We start from the raw sequence: 19,309 nt of genomic DNA, 5'->3' as shown, positions 1-19,309 counted from the left end.
AAAAATATCAAAATGACATTTATTAAGAAACTCATGTAGTAGAAAACAAATAAAAAGGGCAAATAAGAAGAGGAGAGTTGCATTTACAATCGTCGATATTCTCAACGACATTTACGCTTTCAAGGTCAGACAATCGTGAAGACCAATTATGTCGAAGAAGAGAGCAGAAAAAGCATCAAATAAGTCTGCTATTTCAAAATGGTGTAATGGTGGTTGTAGGTTTTAGCGTCTATTTACTTTAGGGTTGACTTTTAGTGTTTTGACTTCTAAGATTGTGTATCTCTTCTTTGCCATAAATGGTAGTCCAATCGATCCTATGCTAGACACTTAAAAAGTTTCCTCATCTGATTTGTTTCAAATTTCATGACAGTGATGACACTATCAGCTTTGAAAAAGGTCAAATAATTTTCTATTTTCTATTTTCCTTGGACTATCATTTTCCGAGGTTAGACTTTTCGTCATGGATAATAATGTAATACACTGAAACAAAAGAGGCTAGGTATCCTCAACGCAACGATAGTCCACAAATTCAATCATACATAGAATTAGAAAGACTTTAAGTACACACCATACTTGTAGTCATTATATTGCTCACACCAGCAAAGTAGAAATAAGAGGGAAAAAACACACAGAAATTTCAACAGCATAGCATGTTCCACATGCTTTATTATAATTATGTGTGATTTAACAACACTGATTATACTTACCAAGATCATTTGATATCGCAAGACTAGTCTTCAAATACCGTATGATCTAGAACTCAAATATTTCACTTGGCATTGTTAGCGGATAAGAATAGTTAGTCTCCACAGTTGCGAAGTTAGCATCTAATACGCTATTGTTGTTCTCCTCAATCTGCATTAATTCACCAACAAAACAACAAAACAATTCATTAGGGCAAAACAGTGTAAATATTGTCGGAACAGTGTTACTAAGTACATTTAGATATACTTCCGCTATATATCATTTTCAGAAAATGTTTGCGGCAAAGTTTAGCAAAAGAAAATATTTCATAGATTGTATGATAAGAATGTAGTCATTTTGTTTTACCTTTTCGAGGAGGTACTTATTGGCATTTTTGAGGACCCCTTCCTTCATAATACCAAAAACAAAACCGTTAGAAAATAGTATTAGATTTTGTATTCTTTTTTAGTAAACCAAACCTTAGCTCATATTAATTGTTATAAAGCTAAATATACAATGATGTTTATGTGCTTACCGTGTTCCTTAAGGACTGAATTTCTTGAAGCATAATGTCCATCTACAAATTTTACATATTAATTAGTTTTGATATTTAGAGATAGAAACATATAAACTTTTCTAGTCATCAGTATTTTACTTTGACTTTCCAACCTATGCCTGAATATTATTATATATATATATATATGAACGCATGTATACCTTAGCAGAGCGAATATGGGAAATCCAATACTCAAGATGCTTCTCAAGCAAAAGAAGTTCTTGAAGATTCATCGTCCCATCTCCTCCTCCAAACATATACCTGAAAATCCATTTTGTTATATTTACATGTGTATGAATTCATCGCCCCTTATAAACAACTTAGTAAGGAAATAGCTAGTGTGTGTGTGTATATACCTTATTCCTTTCTGAAGCATATCAATCTCTTGCTTAAGCTCATTGACCTGATCTTTTGGATCCTAGAAAATCAACTTCCGTTTCAATGTTTATATTATTTGTAAATAATATTGTAAACCGAATAGAACTTTTAACTAGCTGTAGAGTTCCATTTGGTGACACTAAAATTAAAATGTCCGTACATAAAATACATATAAGCATAAAGCATCAACTAAATAATTAATACTAGTTCAGAGCGGTGACAATAGTTTATAGTGCTAGGGTAACCTTTTTAAAGTGCTCAGGACAACTTTATCAAAAGGTTGCTGAGACCAATAATCCTAACTTTGTTCGAAATACAAAAGTGATGAAATGGCTAAGGATACAATATTTAAAATCGTAATATGGGTGTTGTTGTCGCAAGCATCTTTTACTTTAACAGTAAGTCTAAGTAACTATTGACCTGTATTTTTTACTATTTACACTTAAGTTCAACGTTCTAATAACCTACGTGAGTTTCCCACACTAGTCGACAAATTAAAAGGGAGGGCTAGGTGCATTGAATGTAGTATACTTTAATAACTGTTGTAATTTCACGTAGAATCGGAATCAGGTGCCTTACCTAACTTACTGAGTATTTTACTTTCAAATCAATCGAGACAACGCTGCCCAAAAGAGTTGCGATTTGCATGTCAACACGTGTAACCAATTTGCATTATAAATGTTAGTAATATTTTACGGAAAAAAAAAAATATAAGGAATTGATTAACATGTCCAAATATATGCTACACTTTGAGCATCGACTAGTTTTAATTAACCCCAAAATGTCACTAACTGACACATTCCACAGTCAATCTAAGAAGTCAAAGAAACAAATTGGATACTGAAATGAAAAAAGATTGAGAAAATAGACGTACAAGAGTTGGAGGTTGAAGTTGTTCTTGAGCAGTAAAAGTAGCAGAAGAAGAACCACGACCACCACCACCAGTACACTTCATGTACTTATCAATCATTCCTTCCATTGTTCTAATTTTTAATCACATTCCCATACATAGTAGGCACTCTTTAATCACTTCTAAGTACAAGTATAAATATGCACGCTATGAAAAATATATATATATGATAGTACCCTTTAGTAGCGAGCTCAAATAGCTTGCCCTGGGGAGAGAAAATCATAACGCCGACCTCAGCGTCGCAGAGCACAGAGAGCTCCTTAGCCTTCTTGAGGAGACCGGTTCTCCTCTTGCAAAACGTCACTTGTCTGTGAACCGGGTTCTCGATCCTCTTCAGCTGAATCTTTCCACGAGCCATTGTGTAATGATCAAACGTTTGAATTTGTGTTTAAATTTTTTTTTTTTTTTTTGGTAAAATGTTAAGTATTATACCAATTTTCAATTTGTGACAGAATTTACAAAGAAACTAGTAGCAGAATGCATAATCGAAACTAAACAGACGGACTAAAAGCAACATTGAAATGCAACCGAAGAAGAGTGAACAAACCTATTAACTAGCTAAACAACGAGACAGGCTAAGACCAAGCGGAGCCGGAAGGTCGAAAACAAGAAGCTGGTTGCCACGAGCTACCGAGAGATAGGCGCCCTCAAACCTAGAAGCTACGGCTCCTGCAGCTTCCAACCAACCATCCCAACACAAACCAACTCGAAGAATCAAAGCACGAACTTACTACCAAACCAGACAGACGCACCACCGACGGCACGAGAGAGAGCCTTCACGCGACGATGCCGTCGTTCGAAAAGCAGGCCTGAAAATTGCCGTCTCCAAACCCGACCTTTCGTGACCGTATACACCCCTTGAACCGAAATCTCATATAGAGAGAGCGGACCGCACAATAGCTAACCCTCCGGAAGTGAACCTACAAGAGAAGCAGCAAACCCGAGTGCCCAACTGCCGCATAGAGACTAGAGAATAATCACCACAACCACAGGAAAACAAGACAAAGTCACCCACATAAATAGGCAGAACGAGGAAGACGAATGGCCTCACCGCCGAGAGCCCCAAGGTAGAGGCGAGGAAACCGGGTACACCGGAATACTGCTCACAGACTGAGCAAATGAAGCAAAAACAGCAACACGCGCCACCACCACGTGTCGCCGGACCTTAACGCGCCGCCACCACGCGCCGCCTCTAGAACCACACGCTGTCACCGGAGAACACTGGAAGATCGAGCAGAACGCGACCTCCATAGAACTCCACGTGCCTCCACTACAGATCACCAGTGGAGCAAAAGGGGAAAGACCCTAAACTCGCGAAATCGTAGATCTGAACCAACACCGAAGCTTTACGCACCGCCGCCGTACAATCACGCCGGAAAAGGAACGCAAGCACCAGGAAAGCCTCATCGACGCCACATTCGTCTCCACTCGCACAGAAACTCGACCTCAGCAGATGAAAATCTCCGGACAGAAAACCCTAGAACAAACCAGTCGCCGGAGACGAGAAGGAGCAACCGTCGTCCTCAAGCGGTGCCACCTCCTGACACACGGCTAAAGAAGCTCCAGAGCAGACAGATCTGAAAAACCGGATCTACGCCGAGAAAGAGTTATACCCGCCGCAGAGAAACACAGAGAGAAGACAGAGAAGAGAGAGACAACAACGGAAAGGAGAGGGCTCCGGCGGCCGCGCTAAGGACGCGGCAGCGACCACCGGAGAAGAGAACCGCCGGAACCTTGACTAGTAGAGAGATGGAGGAGAAAGTTTTTGAGGAGAGAGAAGACTTACTTTTTTTTTTATAAAATTCTGTAAAAAGAAAAGTGATTAATCGTTCATTTGTGTTTAAATTTGGATTTGAAGTTCGAACGTGGATCAACCTCCCACTAGTTTGAACTAGCTTCGAGGTTCCCCACTTACTGTTTGGTTTCTGTTTTTCTTGGGAGAAAACTGTGAAAGTTATGACCAAACTCATGCCACCTTCTTCTCTTTATATATAATCTTCATTATCAGATTCTCCCACTCCCTTCTCTGCTTCGAATTTCTAAAGCACCTTTTCTCCACACAAGCCTCCTTTTCTCTTATATATAATATATGTATGTGCTTTTATACGTTATATGTTAAGTATTCATCTAGCATTCATACAAAGCACATAGCTTTACATACGAAAGCCACTAAAGCATTGTTTGTTGTTTTTGGGGTTTGTATTAATGTACTAGCCATTTCTTCTCTAACTTGTACAAAATTAAATCCTAGATTATACTTGATTTATTAAGCCTACGTATGATGTGACTTATGACCTGACATGCACTAGTTGTAACAAAATCCAACTCTATTTTACAATTTTTATTAGGTATAATACTGTATCAAAATATATTCCTATTTCAATAGGTAATTTTTAAGTATGTTGAATAAAGTAAACTGAGAAGACAGAAAAGAGACATTCAAAGCTTGTGAGATGGAAAGAAAAATCAATATGCAATTTTGTCTTTCTGTGCACCAGAACTACTTTGACACAAGATATAGGATATTGAACGTATGATATGGGGACATAAAGTAACAAAATTTGAATTCCCAAATGGCTTTATAGCTAAGCGTGGGCACAAAGCAAATACTACGAGAATTTTCAGTATTTGTGATTTGCTTCATATTTTATAGATATTTAATTTTTCGATTTGTTTTGTTTCAAAAAATATAGATATCCAAAAAATATATGGATATTTGCGAATACTTACTGCTATCAAATATTTTTTTACTTAATACATAGAATTTAGAAAATTTGATATAAATTTGTTCTTTAAATTATTTATTTTACATGATATATAGAATAAAAATTAAAAAATAGTGAAAGTACATGTTTTGTAAATTTTTAAACTTAGTTAACAATAATAATAAGATAAAACTTAAGAAAATCTTATAATAGTCATACAAGGTTTTCTGATTTAATACTTTCATAAGTAATAATGTGAATAGAAATTATTAAACTATATGTTAGAATGATAATTATAAATAATTTATACGCTTAAAACTCTAAATTTATTCAAGATATACATGTATTTATACATATTCTGGATCAGAGCAGATATTTGCTTTTCAAAATTTTAGTATAGTATATGTGATTTGTTTAAAATTTAACCGATATCTATTTCTACTATTTGCTTTGCTTCAAAGTTTGCTGATATTCAATTTTTTTTAGATCGGATGAAAACAAATAACAAATCAAATCAAATTTGACGGATCAAATGTCCAGTCTTAACTACCCTTTCCACCAAATGATAACTAGAATGTTCCAGATGACTTTATTCAAACATTACTCTTAGTTTTTAGTAGTCAGTCAATTAATTTATATTGACATCTAAAGTCTGCATGCATGTAATTAAAATTTAAAATTTATCCAAATTAATTAGTCTTTTTATAGGTAAGTCATTTATGGAATAGGAAAACCATTTATCTTAACGTGTGTGTATATTTAGCATCCTATTAGACGAAGGGAGCTCTCCAATTTAACAGATTAAGTCCTTTTATCAGCCAAATAAACTTTTAATTAATTATTGGAGTACCAAAAATGAACACAGAGCCCGTACATATTTGTAGATCGGGAAATGGCTGTTTGATAATATAGCAAAACCCAATGTTAATTAACGATTGAACACAACTAGTCAATATTTAAAGAAGTATCATGTGCAAATTACCGTGGTGGAGAACCAACGACCGGACCATGTTAGGTTCCAGTAGTAGCTTTTGTTAACTGTATTTATTTATTGATTAAGTTAATTATTTTCCCATTATCTATATATTTTTTGGCCATCTTTAGTTTTCCCTTCGTCTACGTGACAAACTCCTGAATCTTTTTCTTCTTCAGCAGTACGCGGTTTTCAAGTTTCAACTCACTTTTTCTTCTTGGAATATGAGAAAAATCTTTTCCAGGAAGACTATTTCTCAAAACTCTGCAATTAACGTTCGAAAGAAATATGCATTAGATGTTTTATTTTATCTTTACATAGTATACCAGAATAATTTGAATGATGGAGCTTTTGTTAAGCTCAATTATCTTTCGACCAATGTTGTATGCCCTTATGCTTTTTATGCATATTATGTTGAAAAAGAGGTTAGATTTAATCAATGGAATGTAGAATCGTCTTCTATGGACTAAATGGCTTTAGCCACTTAAATCTTTTTATTTTTATTTAGCTAATATAAGATTATATTCTCTTTAATTAATTTTTTTTCATCTTTAGACAGTCGGTAATTAAGTATATAATAGTTAATTTGGTGGTGATGTATCCAATTAACATATTTTTGTCAGTCAGTGTTAATATTAAAAGTATTAATAGAATGAGGCTACAAAATGATATAAATTTGCCATTACCACATAAAATGGTGTGCAAAGCAACGTTCTAAATAGGTCGTGATCTTGTTAAACTATTTCATGGTCAGAATAATGTATTTACAACACTACATAATTATTTCAATACTCGAAACTTTAATCTCGGATTTTTAAAATCTGAAACAATTTATTTCTACGGCCAACTTCAATGAACCCCAAAATACCAGATTTTTTGTAACTTAATTCTAACGGAACTCCAAAAGTAACTTCATTTCATTCAATTTGGTGTTTTGTAAATAGTATTACTCCAATTTTGTAACATTATACATCACACAAAACATTTAGATAATAGATTTGTATTTAATAATAATATAGTTAAAAGCTTGTGCAAAAAAAAGTTGAATTAGTGCTATTAATTAGGTTAAATCTTATAATAATAAATATATTACACCATTTATATTTTATTTTCACGATAGTTAATATTCAAGTATGATGGATTTTTCATTTAATAATATAGGTAAATTTTATATTTATAACTAAAAATAATTTTTTTTTTAATAATATAATATGCTAAAATCATTTTTAGGATATAAAAATTTTAAATAATCATTTCCTTTCTAAAATTTTCAATTTTCTTTTTATTTGTAAATGATAATTGATTAATTACAAATAACTATTAATTAATAAACTAAAATCAATAATATATTAATAGAAATATTATTTTAAGTGTAAAATTTGGTGTTCAAAATTAAAATAAAATAGAACGTAAAAATTAATTTTGTCTTATTTCAACATTAAACTTTCCATTATGGTTAGAATTATTCTTAAAAGAATGATAAAGACGGGACATGTCTCTCTTTAAGGAGATGATGGATTGATAGAGCAGGTTAAGTAAGCAAGAAGGAAGCAAAGTAAAGAATCTTTGTCAAATAAAAATGCATCAAACTTAGTTTACAAAGAAAAATGCATCAAACTGCAAAACCAAGAAAGTGTGTGTTCGATCTGTTGCTTCTTTTGCCTCGCATCTTTGCGCTCATTGGCTCTCAAGATCGTATCTATGATTGACACATGGATTGTTTTTCTTGTCTTGTAGGAGCATAAAGCTTATTTTGATTCTCCACTCCTAAATTTATGAATTTATTTGTAATAACTTATCCCAATGCATGCTTTCAGTTTTAGTATGAGCTTATATGTACAATGCGATCTGCGATAGTGGCTTTCTTCAGGTAACTTTAATATATGCATTAACACAATATGGGATAGATTAAGTAGTATTATTAGACATTCGAACCAATTATGTCTTCGAACACGATCCAAAGTAATTTTAAATCATACAAAACCTAAGAGAAACGAATCTCGTTTTAGACCTGCAAATCAGTGACCCTAAAACATATCAGAACATTTTACGTCTACGATGCTAGAATCGATATGAGTGCTTGTTAGGGCATCTCCAACCCCACTCCATATTTTACTCTAAATTTGAGAAAATGGAGTGGGAAATGGAGTAATGAACAAAAAAATAAAAGGATTACTCCATTTATAGAGTAATGCTTTTATTTTTTTGTTCATCACTCCATTTCCCACTCCATTTTTTCCATTTTGGAGTAAAATATGGAGTGGGGTTGGAGATGCTCTTAGACGCTCGAACAAATCATTATACACTTGAGTCAATGATATCGTAATTAAATCTGAAAGTTAATACATATGTTATGCATATTTGATGGGTGTGTCATGTGTGGGCGGGATAATAATTTAAACTATCAAGGAAGCCAAAGAAGGCAGATAAAAACAACTCAGATATTATAAATATCCAAATCTGCAAGAAGCACTAAACTTATGTTCCTTCGATCGACATTGAATCTTGAAAGAAAGGACTAGATGCCTTAGGATAATTAAGGTTGCCCTTTATACTCTTACTTATCCTTAATTAATTATGCACTAGTTGTTAAAATAAATCTATTTTGGTGGAATCATTGTAATGTTGATATCAAAAATGCTATTGTTGCAATTTAAAAGTTATACCAAAGATAAAACGTTGATAAACTGTTAGGTGTAAATATCAAAGATTGTAATCAACATAAAAATTAACAAGGATTTATTAATTCTTTTTAAATGAAGATTTGTAAGGGTGTTGATATAATTATTTACTAAGAAATATAATTATATTAAATAACTAAGAAATCAATTACTATTATGTAATAAATTACCATGCGTATATAAATTAAACAACTGCTCTTGTTTATTCTCAATTATTTTAAGGTAAATAAATCAAAACAATCAATCTTATTTATCATATATGATATATAATTAAATTTAAATGATATTACCATAGAAATATAATATACTTTTAATATGAATATTTATTAAAAATGAGATTTATACTCATATGATTTGATGATTATTTGCATATTTGTGTAATAAAAAATTTTCACCAATGATTTTTTTTAATGTGAAATGTTTAGTGGTTTTAATAATTTATAATCATTTAAAAAATGAAGATTTAAAAATAAAAATATTAATTTTTCAATATATGTTCAACGTAGGTATCAAAATATAAGTATGTATTTTCATACGATGTATAGTTTAATTTAAACAATATATATTAACATAAACACCTATTAAAATAAAATTACTTATTCATATGATTTTATAATCATTGTATCTTATTATAGAAAAAAATTTAAACCTTGATCACAAAAGTTTATGTGAGACTTTTAATAATTTTAGTAATTTATACTCGTTTTGAAAAATTCAAAATACAACATATACAAAAAAAATCTAAATTTTTATTATATGATTAATGTAATTGTGTAATTTATTTTAATAATAAATAATTAACCAAAAATAATAGAAAGTATGCATATTGTTAGCAAATCTTTATTATTTAAACTCATTAGTTCTCATATATATTTTAATCATATTAGATAATTCCGTAGGTTTTATTTAAAGAAAGAATATATAATAATTTCAATTTGATAAATGAATGGTCCATAATGGACATGCTATATAATATATCATTTTCTAGCAATTTAATTTTGGATTAACAAAATTATCAATTTATTCTCAAACCGCCACGTAAGCAAAATTAGCATTCCAATTACGTGACAACTCAGCATGACTCTTTTTTAATTAGTACAAATTACAAGTTATAACTTTTTAAATGTTTCTCTATATTTATTAATATATAGAGTATGTATATTAACATTAACAAGTGTTTCAAAAAAAAAGTATATCATTTTCACACATACTTAACATTTATACAATTTTTTTAAAACGTGTGTTCTAATCTTGCTTTTATTTATGTTAGTTAATTTTTATCTTTGAGTAATAAATATTATATGGATAAATCAATAAGATGGCAATAATTACTTCTAGAGTTAAAAGCATCTAGCTATTTGGAACATAGACAATCTAAAACATGTAAGATTTTCATTAATGTTATAATAATTGTTAATGATGCGAAATGGGATGCAGTGGAGCAACCAGCCATCCACACTATGGTTTCACAGCTAATAGAATAACACGTACATCAAGTTGATGTTTAAAAACCTCCAAGTTGATTTAGTTAAATGAGATATATGCACGCAATTGATTTTCTTGTTCCACTCTATTTTATTAACAATGTTCTATGATTCTACACTGTTATTTTGGGACATATGCCATATTTGGGAAAAACTAAAATTCAAACAAAAAAAATACTTTCTTTTCCCACAAAATAATCGTGACATATACTTTATACAATTAGCTTTGAAGGGCAATGCGAATAACTACCTCCAAAGTAATTTTATTATACCGGAAGTATATTATTACTGTGCATCTGTTATGTTTACTATTGATGTTTTATTTCATTAATATTATTTTGATAAATTGTTAAAAAAAAAAAATTTAAAAGAACAGATGATTTTTAGGCTACGTTCCTACCGAAATGTCAATTTTTAGGCTGCGTTCCTACCCTAAAGTGAAAGTCCGAAGCAACGAACCACACGTGTGGTTGTCCACCCCAATTAATTAGTTGATACCCTAATGCTAATAGACTTATAATAGTCAATCATGTGATTAACCTAAGGATTTTAAACATGTGATTAACCTTGATTAATAACCTAAGATAAAACCAATTTATATATATTCATATAAATTAAATTAAATAAACCAGTCTAGTTTTAAAAGTGAAATAGTTAGATTTTGTTAAACATAGCACATGCATATGATTTGAATTTAGGTTAAATGGTGCTGAAATCAGTGGCGGATCCAATAAAGAATGAGAGGTGTAATATGACACCCCATAAATGTTAAGAAAACTTTATTTGGGCTTATATGTCTGATGGTTGATCTAGCCTATTGACACCCCAAAAATCTGTGTTTGATCCCTCCTTGACACCAGTACACATTATATTTTTTTCTAGGTAATATATTGAACTCTCTTAAATCTGATGCTGGGCCACTGGCTGAAACAGGACCCTTCTAACCGATTAGGTGCACATACATTATTATTTATAACATTTTCACGTGACTGAGTAATATTATATAATTAAAAGATTTATATATCCATTTTCAATAGTTTTTTGTAATAATTTCATTGTCAATAGTGAACTTGATATATTAGGAAACTTCTATTATAGATAGGTGGACAGTGTCACGAACTTGAACGCCATTTGAAGAAAATAAATACGGTTTTCACCAATGTTTAAAAACTGAACTTGATACCGACTCGGGGTACTCACTGGTTGACTGGTCGGACCGATTTAACGAATAAGGTTTTTATTTATTATAAATATATATATAATTCCCTATATATTAAAAGAGAAGCATTACAATATATTTTTGTAGCCACATGTCATCACACAAATCATTCTTAGAATCTTTAGAAAAATATATTGGTCCATATAAATATATAATAAGTTTTTTATTAAACTAACAATAAATTAATCATAAAATGTTCTTCATTGTTTCCTTAAATAAAAATTACGTAATTACCTAATGTGACTACAGTATATATGACAATTAATGATTTTGAATAATAAATATTTGATAAAATCAGTATATTCTCTATCATTTTTAATTCATTTTAAAATAAATTAAACAACCAAATTAACTATATAATAAAAATTTAGATTTTTCGTATATATTATATTTTGCATTTTAAAAAACGAATATAAATGACTAAAGTTGTTAAAAATCTCACATTGAAATTTTTGTGATCCATAGTTTAAAATTTATGTTATAACAAGATACAAATGATTACGAAATTACATAAGAAGGAAGTCTCATTTAATAAATATTATATATATGAAAATTAATATTTTTTTTAAAATAAATTATACCATATAAAATACATAGTATTTTAATTTCGAATTTGCTTTGAAATTTTTTTATAAACATTTTGAACAATTATTGACAACTTAATATTTAGATTTTAAACTTTGCATTGAATGTTTTTAAAATTATAAATTACTAAAACTATTAAACATCCCACAAATTTTTTATTGTTATCATTGATTTAAAATTTTTGTTATAAAGAAATACAAACGATCAAAAATAATATGAGTATAAAATATTTTTTAACAGATATCAATATTAAAAATGTACTATATATCTATGTTAATATCATTTAAACTTAATTTTATAACATATAAAATAGAAAACAAGTGTTTGTCTGGATAAATGAAATTTATTTAAGTATTTATACCAATTTAATTATATACGTAATAGTTACTAAATTTTTAATTATTCAATATATATATATTATTTCATAATATGTAAAAAATATATAATATTTAAAAATAATTTATATATAATATTCATCCCGTCATATCTATAACTAGAAATAGTATCATAAAATAAAAAATAATAACTGAATCTTGAATACATATTAATGAACTAAATGAAAATAGTATCATTCTGTTAATGCATCCACCTCTGCTCTCTTTCCAACAAAAGTCACGAATCAAAGTTTTCTTCCCATTCTGCTCAGTGCGTTCTACTACATATCTCCAAACTATGTCACTTTTACGACGAACTGAACGTATGCCCAGGGGCGGAGTCAGCATATGAGGAAGGGGGTCAGCTGACCCCACTACTTTTAAAAAAATATTGTTTTGTTTTAAGCAAAATTTGTGTTGACCCCACTAAAAAAATAATTTTGACCCCACAAAAATAATTACTAAACACTGAAGCTAAAATTTAATTATACAATTAAAAAATTATACTTTATATCATTGAAACTTTGGAGTTATATTAGTTTTAACCTCATTTTTTTGATAATTATCCAAAAATATAAAATCCCTAAACATGTTTTGTTATTCTAATCTTTAGTAATATGTTAGTTTAATCCCAAATTGTGTTAGGTCCAACTAATTTACAATGTAGAAATATTATAAAACAAGTAAACATAAAAAAGAAAATAAAATATGTTCCTCTTTCTAGGGAACAGAAGATGACGGCGGACTCCTAACTCGTGCTCTATAATTATTTTTTAGTTAAATTTTAGGTTGGTTTTTTTTAGCCAAGAAAACTGCCATAAAAAAGTTTCAAGCTATGAGTGTACGTAGAGTAAAACTGCAATAATCATGTATATTTTAGAGATAGAGATAGAGCTTTATTTTTTATTCATTGTTGCTATTTTTTTCTTAAAAACTTTAAAAATACAGAACACTCTAAACAAAGAAGCGGTCATTGTACAAACGTTTTTTTGTTTGAATAAATTTTTACATTCGACAGACAATGGAGTGTGCCTAAAGTATATGTAGTTTTTTGTGGTATATAAATTATATTTTTTGATTTTTTTCCGACCCCTGTACAAAAAATTTCTGGCTCCGCCACTGCGTATGCCTTAATTTGGTTCATTCACTGAACCGTTCCTCTCCATTAGCTAAAAATAAATCGTAGGCAAGAGCAAAAGAATAATATATTAATATTGTTTATCAAATCTTGTGGTTAAAGAGAATCAGTAAATCACGATATTTACTTTTTCTTACAGTTGTGCAGTCCCAAATCTTGTGGCAATGGAAAATTCAGATGATGAGGATGGTGTACGAGAGACAAAGAGAAGACGTTTGGGTTCTTTTTTGGAGAATTTATTAACAAACAATGGTTGTTAAGTATTATTATCGATATCAAGGATTAGCCTAATATAAAAACTCTAATTAAAATTTAAAATGTACCAGAATCTGAATTATTTCATTATCTTGTTATCGATATTTTAAAAATATTTCATTTATATATATATATATATATATATATATAGCCACACTTATTATCAAAGTATTTAAGGAGTTTCTTACAAAATGTACCTTATTTTTCTCTTTCATTTTATTATTTTTAGATAAGATAGCCATTGAACTAGTAATATAGTTTTAAGCAAAACGAAAGAAAACTAGTAATATCGTTGCTTTAAGATTTCTCTTCTAAATAAAAAAAAATCATTCTTTAAAAAGAAATTCCATTAAACAAACAAAATAAGTAAAATTCTTTAGTATTTTATTTTCCTTATTAAAATATCTACTTAAAAGTTAAAACAACACAAGGACCACATTTGGCTATAAAATGAATTCCTCCTCCAAAGAACAACAAGAAGAGATAGAGAAGAAAAAAAGCTTCGGTCAAGAAAAAAAAAAGAGAGAGAAAAAATGGCTAAGGGTTTATCTAAACGTATCTTCACGTTTCTGATGTTGATCTCGTTAGTAGCGCTGGCACTGAACCTTCTAGCCAACGTAGAGGCTCAGAATAAGAAGAAGCCAAGGAGAGATGTTCCTATAGTGAAAGGTCTCTCATGGAGCTTTTACCAGAAAGCATGTCCGAAAGTGGAAAAAATCATCAGGAAAGAGCTCAAGAAAGTATTCAAGAGAGACATTGGTTTAGCCGCAGCCATCCTTCGTATACATTTCCATGACTGCTTCGTTCAGGTCTATCTTTATTCATCTTTTCTCATTTTTTTGTTGGTTTTAAGCAACATAGTATGTTAGATAGCTAAGGAACCATATGAATCAATACCCACGCACAAAAATAGGAATATCGTTGTGTTTTCTAAATATATGAAAATGAAAATTTTAAGAAATAAACAGGTTTGAGTATTCTTAAAAAAATGCTGTCACGTGTTAAAGTAAATCAGACCAAAATAACCTTAAGAAAGACATTAAACCGTCTCGAAATTCTCATGAATAAGAACAAATTTTCTTCGTGTAAAGTGTTAACACTGATTTGTTTTTAAATTGAAAGTAACACTAATTAAATGTCGAAGATATTATCGAGTTGTGTTGTCGCATTAATACTTTCACCCGCTTTTCTAGGGTTAGTTGAGTCTCTTTTAATGAACGTCAATAATATCTTAATTAAGAAATAAATATTGAACCAATGGCACAGCTACAAATAGGGAGATGCTACAAGAATCAATAATTTTTATATATATACTGATGTATTTAACTGATTTATAAAATATATTAATTCATCTAGACAATCCGGATATTTGTGGTGTTACTTGCAACACACATATATTGAAGTGTGGAGTACTTTGATCAGACAAATAATTTCATAAGAAAATCTTGAATGTAATTTGTCATTTATGGCTTTCCTTACGAGAATTAATAATTTAAAAAAAAAACGAAAACAGGGATGTGAAGGTTCAGTGCTGCTAGATGGATCAGCGAGTGGACCAGGAGAACAATCATCGATCCCTAATCTGACACTGCGTCAAGCCGCCTTTGTAGTCATCAATAACCTTCGTGCCCTCGTACACAAGCAGTGCGGCCAAGTCGTCTCTTGCTCTGACATCCTCGCTCTAGCCGCACGTGACTCTGTCGTCCTAGTAACCAACTCTCTCTTCAATCAGAACTCTCAAACTACATATTGGTGTAGTTACTAACTACTTAACTGATAATTACATTTTTTGTATAAATTAATGTAGTCAGGAGGACCAGACTATGATGTGCCACTTGGCCGACGCGACTCACTAGCGTTCGCGAGCCAGAACACGACGTTAAATAACCTGCCGCCACCATTCGCCAAAGCGAGCCAGCTCATAACCGACTTCGCCAATAGAAACCTCAACATCACCGACTTAGTTGCACTTTCAGGTGGCCACACCATCGGAATTGCGCATTGTCCCTCGTTCACAGGCCGGCTCTACCCGAACCAAGACCCAACCATGAACAAGTTCTTCGCCAACAGCCTCAAACGAACGTGTCCCACCGCTAACTCGAGCAACACACAAGTGAATGACATAAGAAGTCCCGATGTTTTCGACAACAAGTACTACGTTGATCTCATGAACCGACAAGGGTTGTTCACTTCTGACCAGGATCTGTTCGTGGACAAGAGGACACGTGGTATTGTGGAGAGCTTTGCGATTGATCAAAGGCTGTTTTTTGATCATTTCGCAGTGGCTATGATCAAGATGGGTCAGATGAGTGTCTTGACGGGGTCACAAGGAGAGATTCGTTCAAACTGTTCCGCGAGAAACACGGGAAGTTTCATGTCTGTTTTGGAAGAAGGCATACTCGAGGAAGCTCTTTCCATGATCTAAATAAAACCATAAGATCTCGACTCTTCTTTTCTTTAACTTTGTTTTAGTGTTCACACACTTGTGGTTTGTGGGATGCTTAAGACTGTGATAAATAAGAACGTTGGTTCATATAAAACTTCGTTTTTAGCTCATGCACGTGATTGGTTGGTGTGGACCGTTTGGTTAAGGATTCAAATCTCATGGTCTGTTTCGGTTTAGTTTTGACCCATTGATCAAAGTTACTCACTGTACACGATTAGATTCTTAAGACAAACGTTCATCACACTATTTAACACAAGGCACATTTACTCGGAGAACTATAGAATGACACTTTAATGTGGCTATCAACTCGAACCATAAGTATAACTGATCAAATAAAAACTAGCCATCGATGGTAAATAGTAGAAAACAAGCAAGAAGAAGAATCTACAGTCTTGAGATCGGTTCAGTTTGAGACGGTTTCGTAGCTGTGTAGGATTATTCTTCACACAATAGACCACCACCATCTCCTCCAGAGATGGAAAATACTCCAAAAAAATGCTGTATCGTTGCCACCTCTTTCATTGTTCCTTGAAACCCATGAATCTTCACCACTTTTACTGGACAACGTGTGAGTGAAAATCCTTTGTCCTCCCGAGAGATGCAGTCACAAACATCCCCACACTTATCTGTCACATGGTGCACGAGACCCTAGAGGCAGGCACAAAAAAAGACTATTAATAATTCAAATATTAAGTGTACATGTTAGTTGTGGACAGAGTTTCAAATCTTTAATACCTTAACGACTAGAGTTTGTAAATGTGGACAGTTCCTTAGAAGAGCTGGAATTGCTGGCCATCCTCTATCCTTGTCACTCTTAACAGCTAATGATTTGAGGTTGTTGAACACTGGCACCGATTCAGACCACACAGAAGGAACCTGACAAAACAAAAACAAAAGCATTTTGGTATTACATGTTAAACCGGTTTAAACGGCTTAATTAGATAAACGGAAAAGAAGAACTGATGAATGATTCTGGAGAGAGAGATAGAAGAAACAAAAACCTTCTTTGTATTCTATCTCGTAAGGGTAACTACAAGAGGGTTATACCGCGTGGTCGCAGATGAACCTAGGAGTTGAATGTTGAAGATCCCAGATTACAAGCTTCTTGTCCATTCCACGGGTTGCAGCCATAAGGATAGTTGCGGAGCTTGGTGAAAACTTCACGCATTCAACTGACTCTGTATGAGAAGTCAGAGAGCTCACAACTGTTTGGTATGGTTATGCAAAAGGTTAAAAGCACAACATTTGGCAATTTAGATGATACAGATCATAAACCAATAAAACAAACCTTTCCAGTGACTATATTCTCAATGTGGACAGAACCGTCTTTTGAGCCACTGATGGCGAGACTGGAGTTGGAGTTAATGTCAGAGTGCAACCAAAAATTATAAGTTGAGGCTAGAAAGAATATGAACAAAACTACATATATATCTCAAGAACAGAGTATACCACGACCAGTTCAAAGAAATAAGTGCAACATTTTTTTTTTTTGTCCTTAAAAAGAAACTGCAAGATATATTATTAACATGGTACCATCAGACAATTAGTTAATAATTAGATCAATAGAGATGCTCAAGATTGATTAGCTTGATACCGAAAAACAGTTTGAGAAAAATGTATATATAAAATAGAATAAACAAAAAACTTGGAAATTTCAGCAATAGACAGGAGCAGAAAACAAGACGTTAAGGCTATATGAGTGTGAGAGAGGATCATCTCTCAATATAACACCAGACCACTCAATCTTGCCCCAAATCTCGCTTTCCTGGTGCCTTTCCAAGGAAATCTCAGCAGACTTAAGCTCCAAACCCTCAGGATATTCAAGTTGGGTGTTCCAAAAGATGACAATGTTCCCGGAAGAGTTGCAGCTGAGTTTGCTAATATCATATTTGACCTTTCTCTCGGTTGGTTTACAGGGTTCATAAACTTTTTTACCATAATCCATGACGTGTCTCAAGCCACAGAAGAAAGACTCTTGCAGCTCTTCCAAGCCCTTCACTTCCTTCCAATCCAATTCATCTGGCTCACACCACAGTATTCTCCCTCGAGTTCCACGACAAAATAATAAATCCCCAATGGCACACCAGTCATTTCTGTTTCCGTGCTATCTTCATCGACGGGACTGGGTGCCACGTGTGAGAATAACAATCAAGGAACCAGACATCCCGAGTCGGGTTGCCGTTTACGATTCCACCAATTACATAAATGCCCCAATCCACCACTAGGAAAGAAGATGACGATGATCTTAGAGGCTGGTAAGGGTTCGATGGGATTTGCCTCAGCTGCCGATTACGTGTCAGGACGAACCAGCTTGGGTTTGGGTCAGGCATGATGTTCAGGCATACGTAGAGAGATGCCTCCGTGCAACCTATCAGCGACCGTGCGCGGCAGAGCTCAGGGGAAGCTACTAGAGAGCGGTGTCTCTTGGAGACTAGAGATAAGGCCGCGTGGTCTAATCTCGTGAGCCGAGCCACGATGCTCAGAGCCACCGCGTCTGGCAACGACCACCACCACCTCGGAGATGCCTTCTCATTCCTTCTTTTCTTCTGCGGTGGTGACTCTTCCGACCCGTAATTGGACATCCTCGACTCAACACAACTCATCTTTAGATCTGATTGATTGTAACCGAGGTCGCTATTATTTTATATATACAACTTTATGGTTATTTTTCCAAAACAAATAAGGATTATTATTAACTTCCTTTTCTCTTTCTTTTTTACTCCTTCACTTTTTGTCGGCAGCGTTTCTAATATCTTTGGAAAATTGGAAAATTTTAAAACCTTGATAAACTCAAACGTTGACCGAACTACAAGCTTTTGTTTGTTTGTTTTTGCCTTCAACTAAATGATAATTATTAAAACTCAAAACTATATTTAAAAAAAGTGGATTACAAAACTTAAGAAATCTTATACTACTACTTC

At 32.4% G+C, this 19,309-nt stretch overlaps 4 protein-coding genes across 8 annotated transcripts; 1 reads left to right on the top strand and 3 right to left on the bottom strand.

The window, feature by feature from the left end:
* Positions 1–461: 461 nt before the first annotated feature.
* On the bottom strand, positions 462–4,736 carry LOC106357040 (agamous-like MADS-box protein AGL12). Its single transcript, XM_048735849.1, has 7 exons — positions 2,705–4,736; positions 2,493–2,601; positions 1,597–1,658; positions 1,402–1,501; positions 1,220–1,261; positions 1,051–1,092; positions 462–855 (listed from the first exon to the last, which is right to left on the bottom strand). The coding sequence occupies exons 1-7, from the start codon at positions 2,884–2,886 to the stop codon at positions 754–756; spliced, it is 639 nt and encodes a 212-aa protein (XP_048591806.1). The 5' UTR covers positions 2,887–4,736; the 3' UTR covers positions 462–753.
* A 9,663-nt stretch (positions 4,737–14,399) lies between these two features.
* LOC106353745 (peroxidase 12) lies at positions 14,400–16,498 on the top strand. Its single transcript, XM_013793534.3, has 3 exons — positions 14,400–14,751; positions 15,456–15,650; positions 15,750–16,498. The coding sequence occupies exons 1-3, from the start codon at positions 14,476–14,478 to the stop codon at positions 16,365–16,367; spliced, it is 1,089 nt and encodes a 362-aa protein (XP_013648988.1). The 5' UTR covers positions 14,400–14,475; the 3' UTR covers positions 16,368–16,498.
* A 166-nt stretch (positions 16,499–16,664) lies between these two features.
* On the bottom strand, positions 16,665–18,072 carry LOC125575249 (putative F-box protein At3g58820). 5 transcript variants are annotated; one of them, XM_048735852.1, is made up of 5 exons: positions 17,838–18,072; positions 17,677–17,737; positions 17,436–17,593; positions 17,124–17,264; positions 16,665–17,036 (listed from the first exon to the last, which is right to left on the bottom strand). In XM_048735852.1, the coding sequence occupies exons 3-5, from the start codon at positions 17,517–17,519 to the stop codon at positions 16,824–16,826; spliced, it is 438 nt and encodes a 145-aa protein (XP_048591809.1). In that variant the 5' UTR covers positions 17,520–17,593; positions 17,677–17,737; positions 17,838–18,072; the 3' UTR covers positions 16,665–16,823. The 5 variants fall into 5 exon arrangements, 4 of the variants coding, with proteins under 4 accessions (XP_048591809.1, XP_048591810.1, XP_048591808.1 ...); XM_048735853.1 differs by having other exon boundaries at positions 17,436–17,566; XM_048735851.1 differs by having other exon boundaries at positions 17,436–17,566; positions 17,677–17,906.
* LOC106353744 (F-box/kelch-repeat protein At4g39560) lies at positions 17,958–18,991 on the bottom strand. Its single transcript, XM_048735854.1, is given in 2 exon segments — positions 17,958–18,492; positions 18,494–18,991. Coding segments are annotated over 2 exon segments (948 nt in total). The 3' UTR covers positions 17,958–18,042.
* Positions 18,992–19,309: the final 318 nt, after the last annotated feature.

The sequence above is a fragment of the Brassica napus genome, chromosome A7, assembly GCF_020379485.1.
Source record: "Brassica napus cultivar Da-Ae chromosome A7, Da-Ae, whole genome shotgun sequence".
Classification (NCBI taxonomy): Eukaryota; Viridiplantae; Streptophyta; class Magnoliopsida; order Brassicales; family Brassicaceae; genus Brassica; species Brassica napus.
This window is presented reverse-complemented; position numbering and strand designations above follow the sequence as displayed.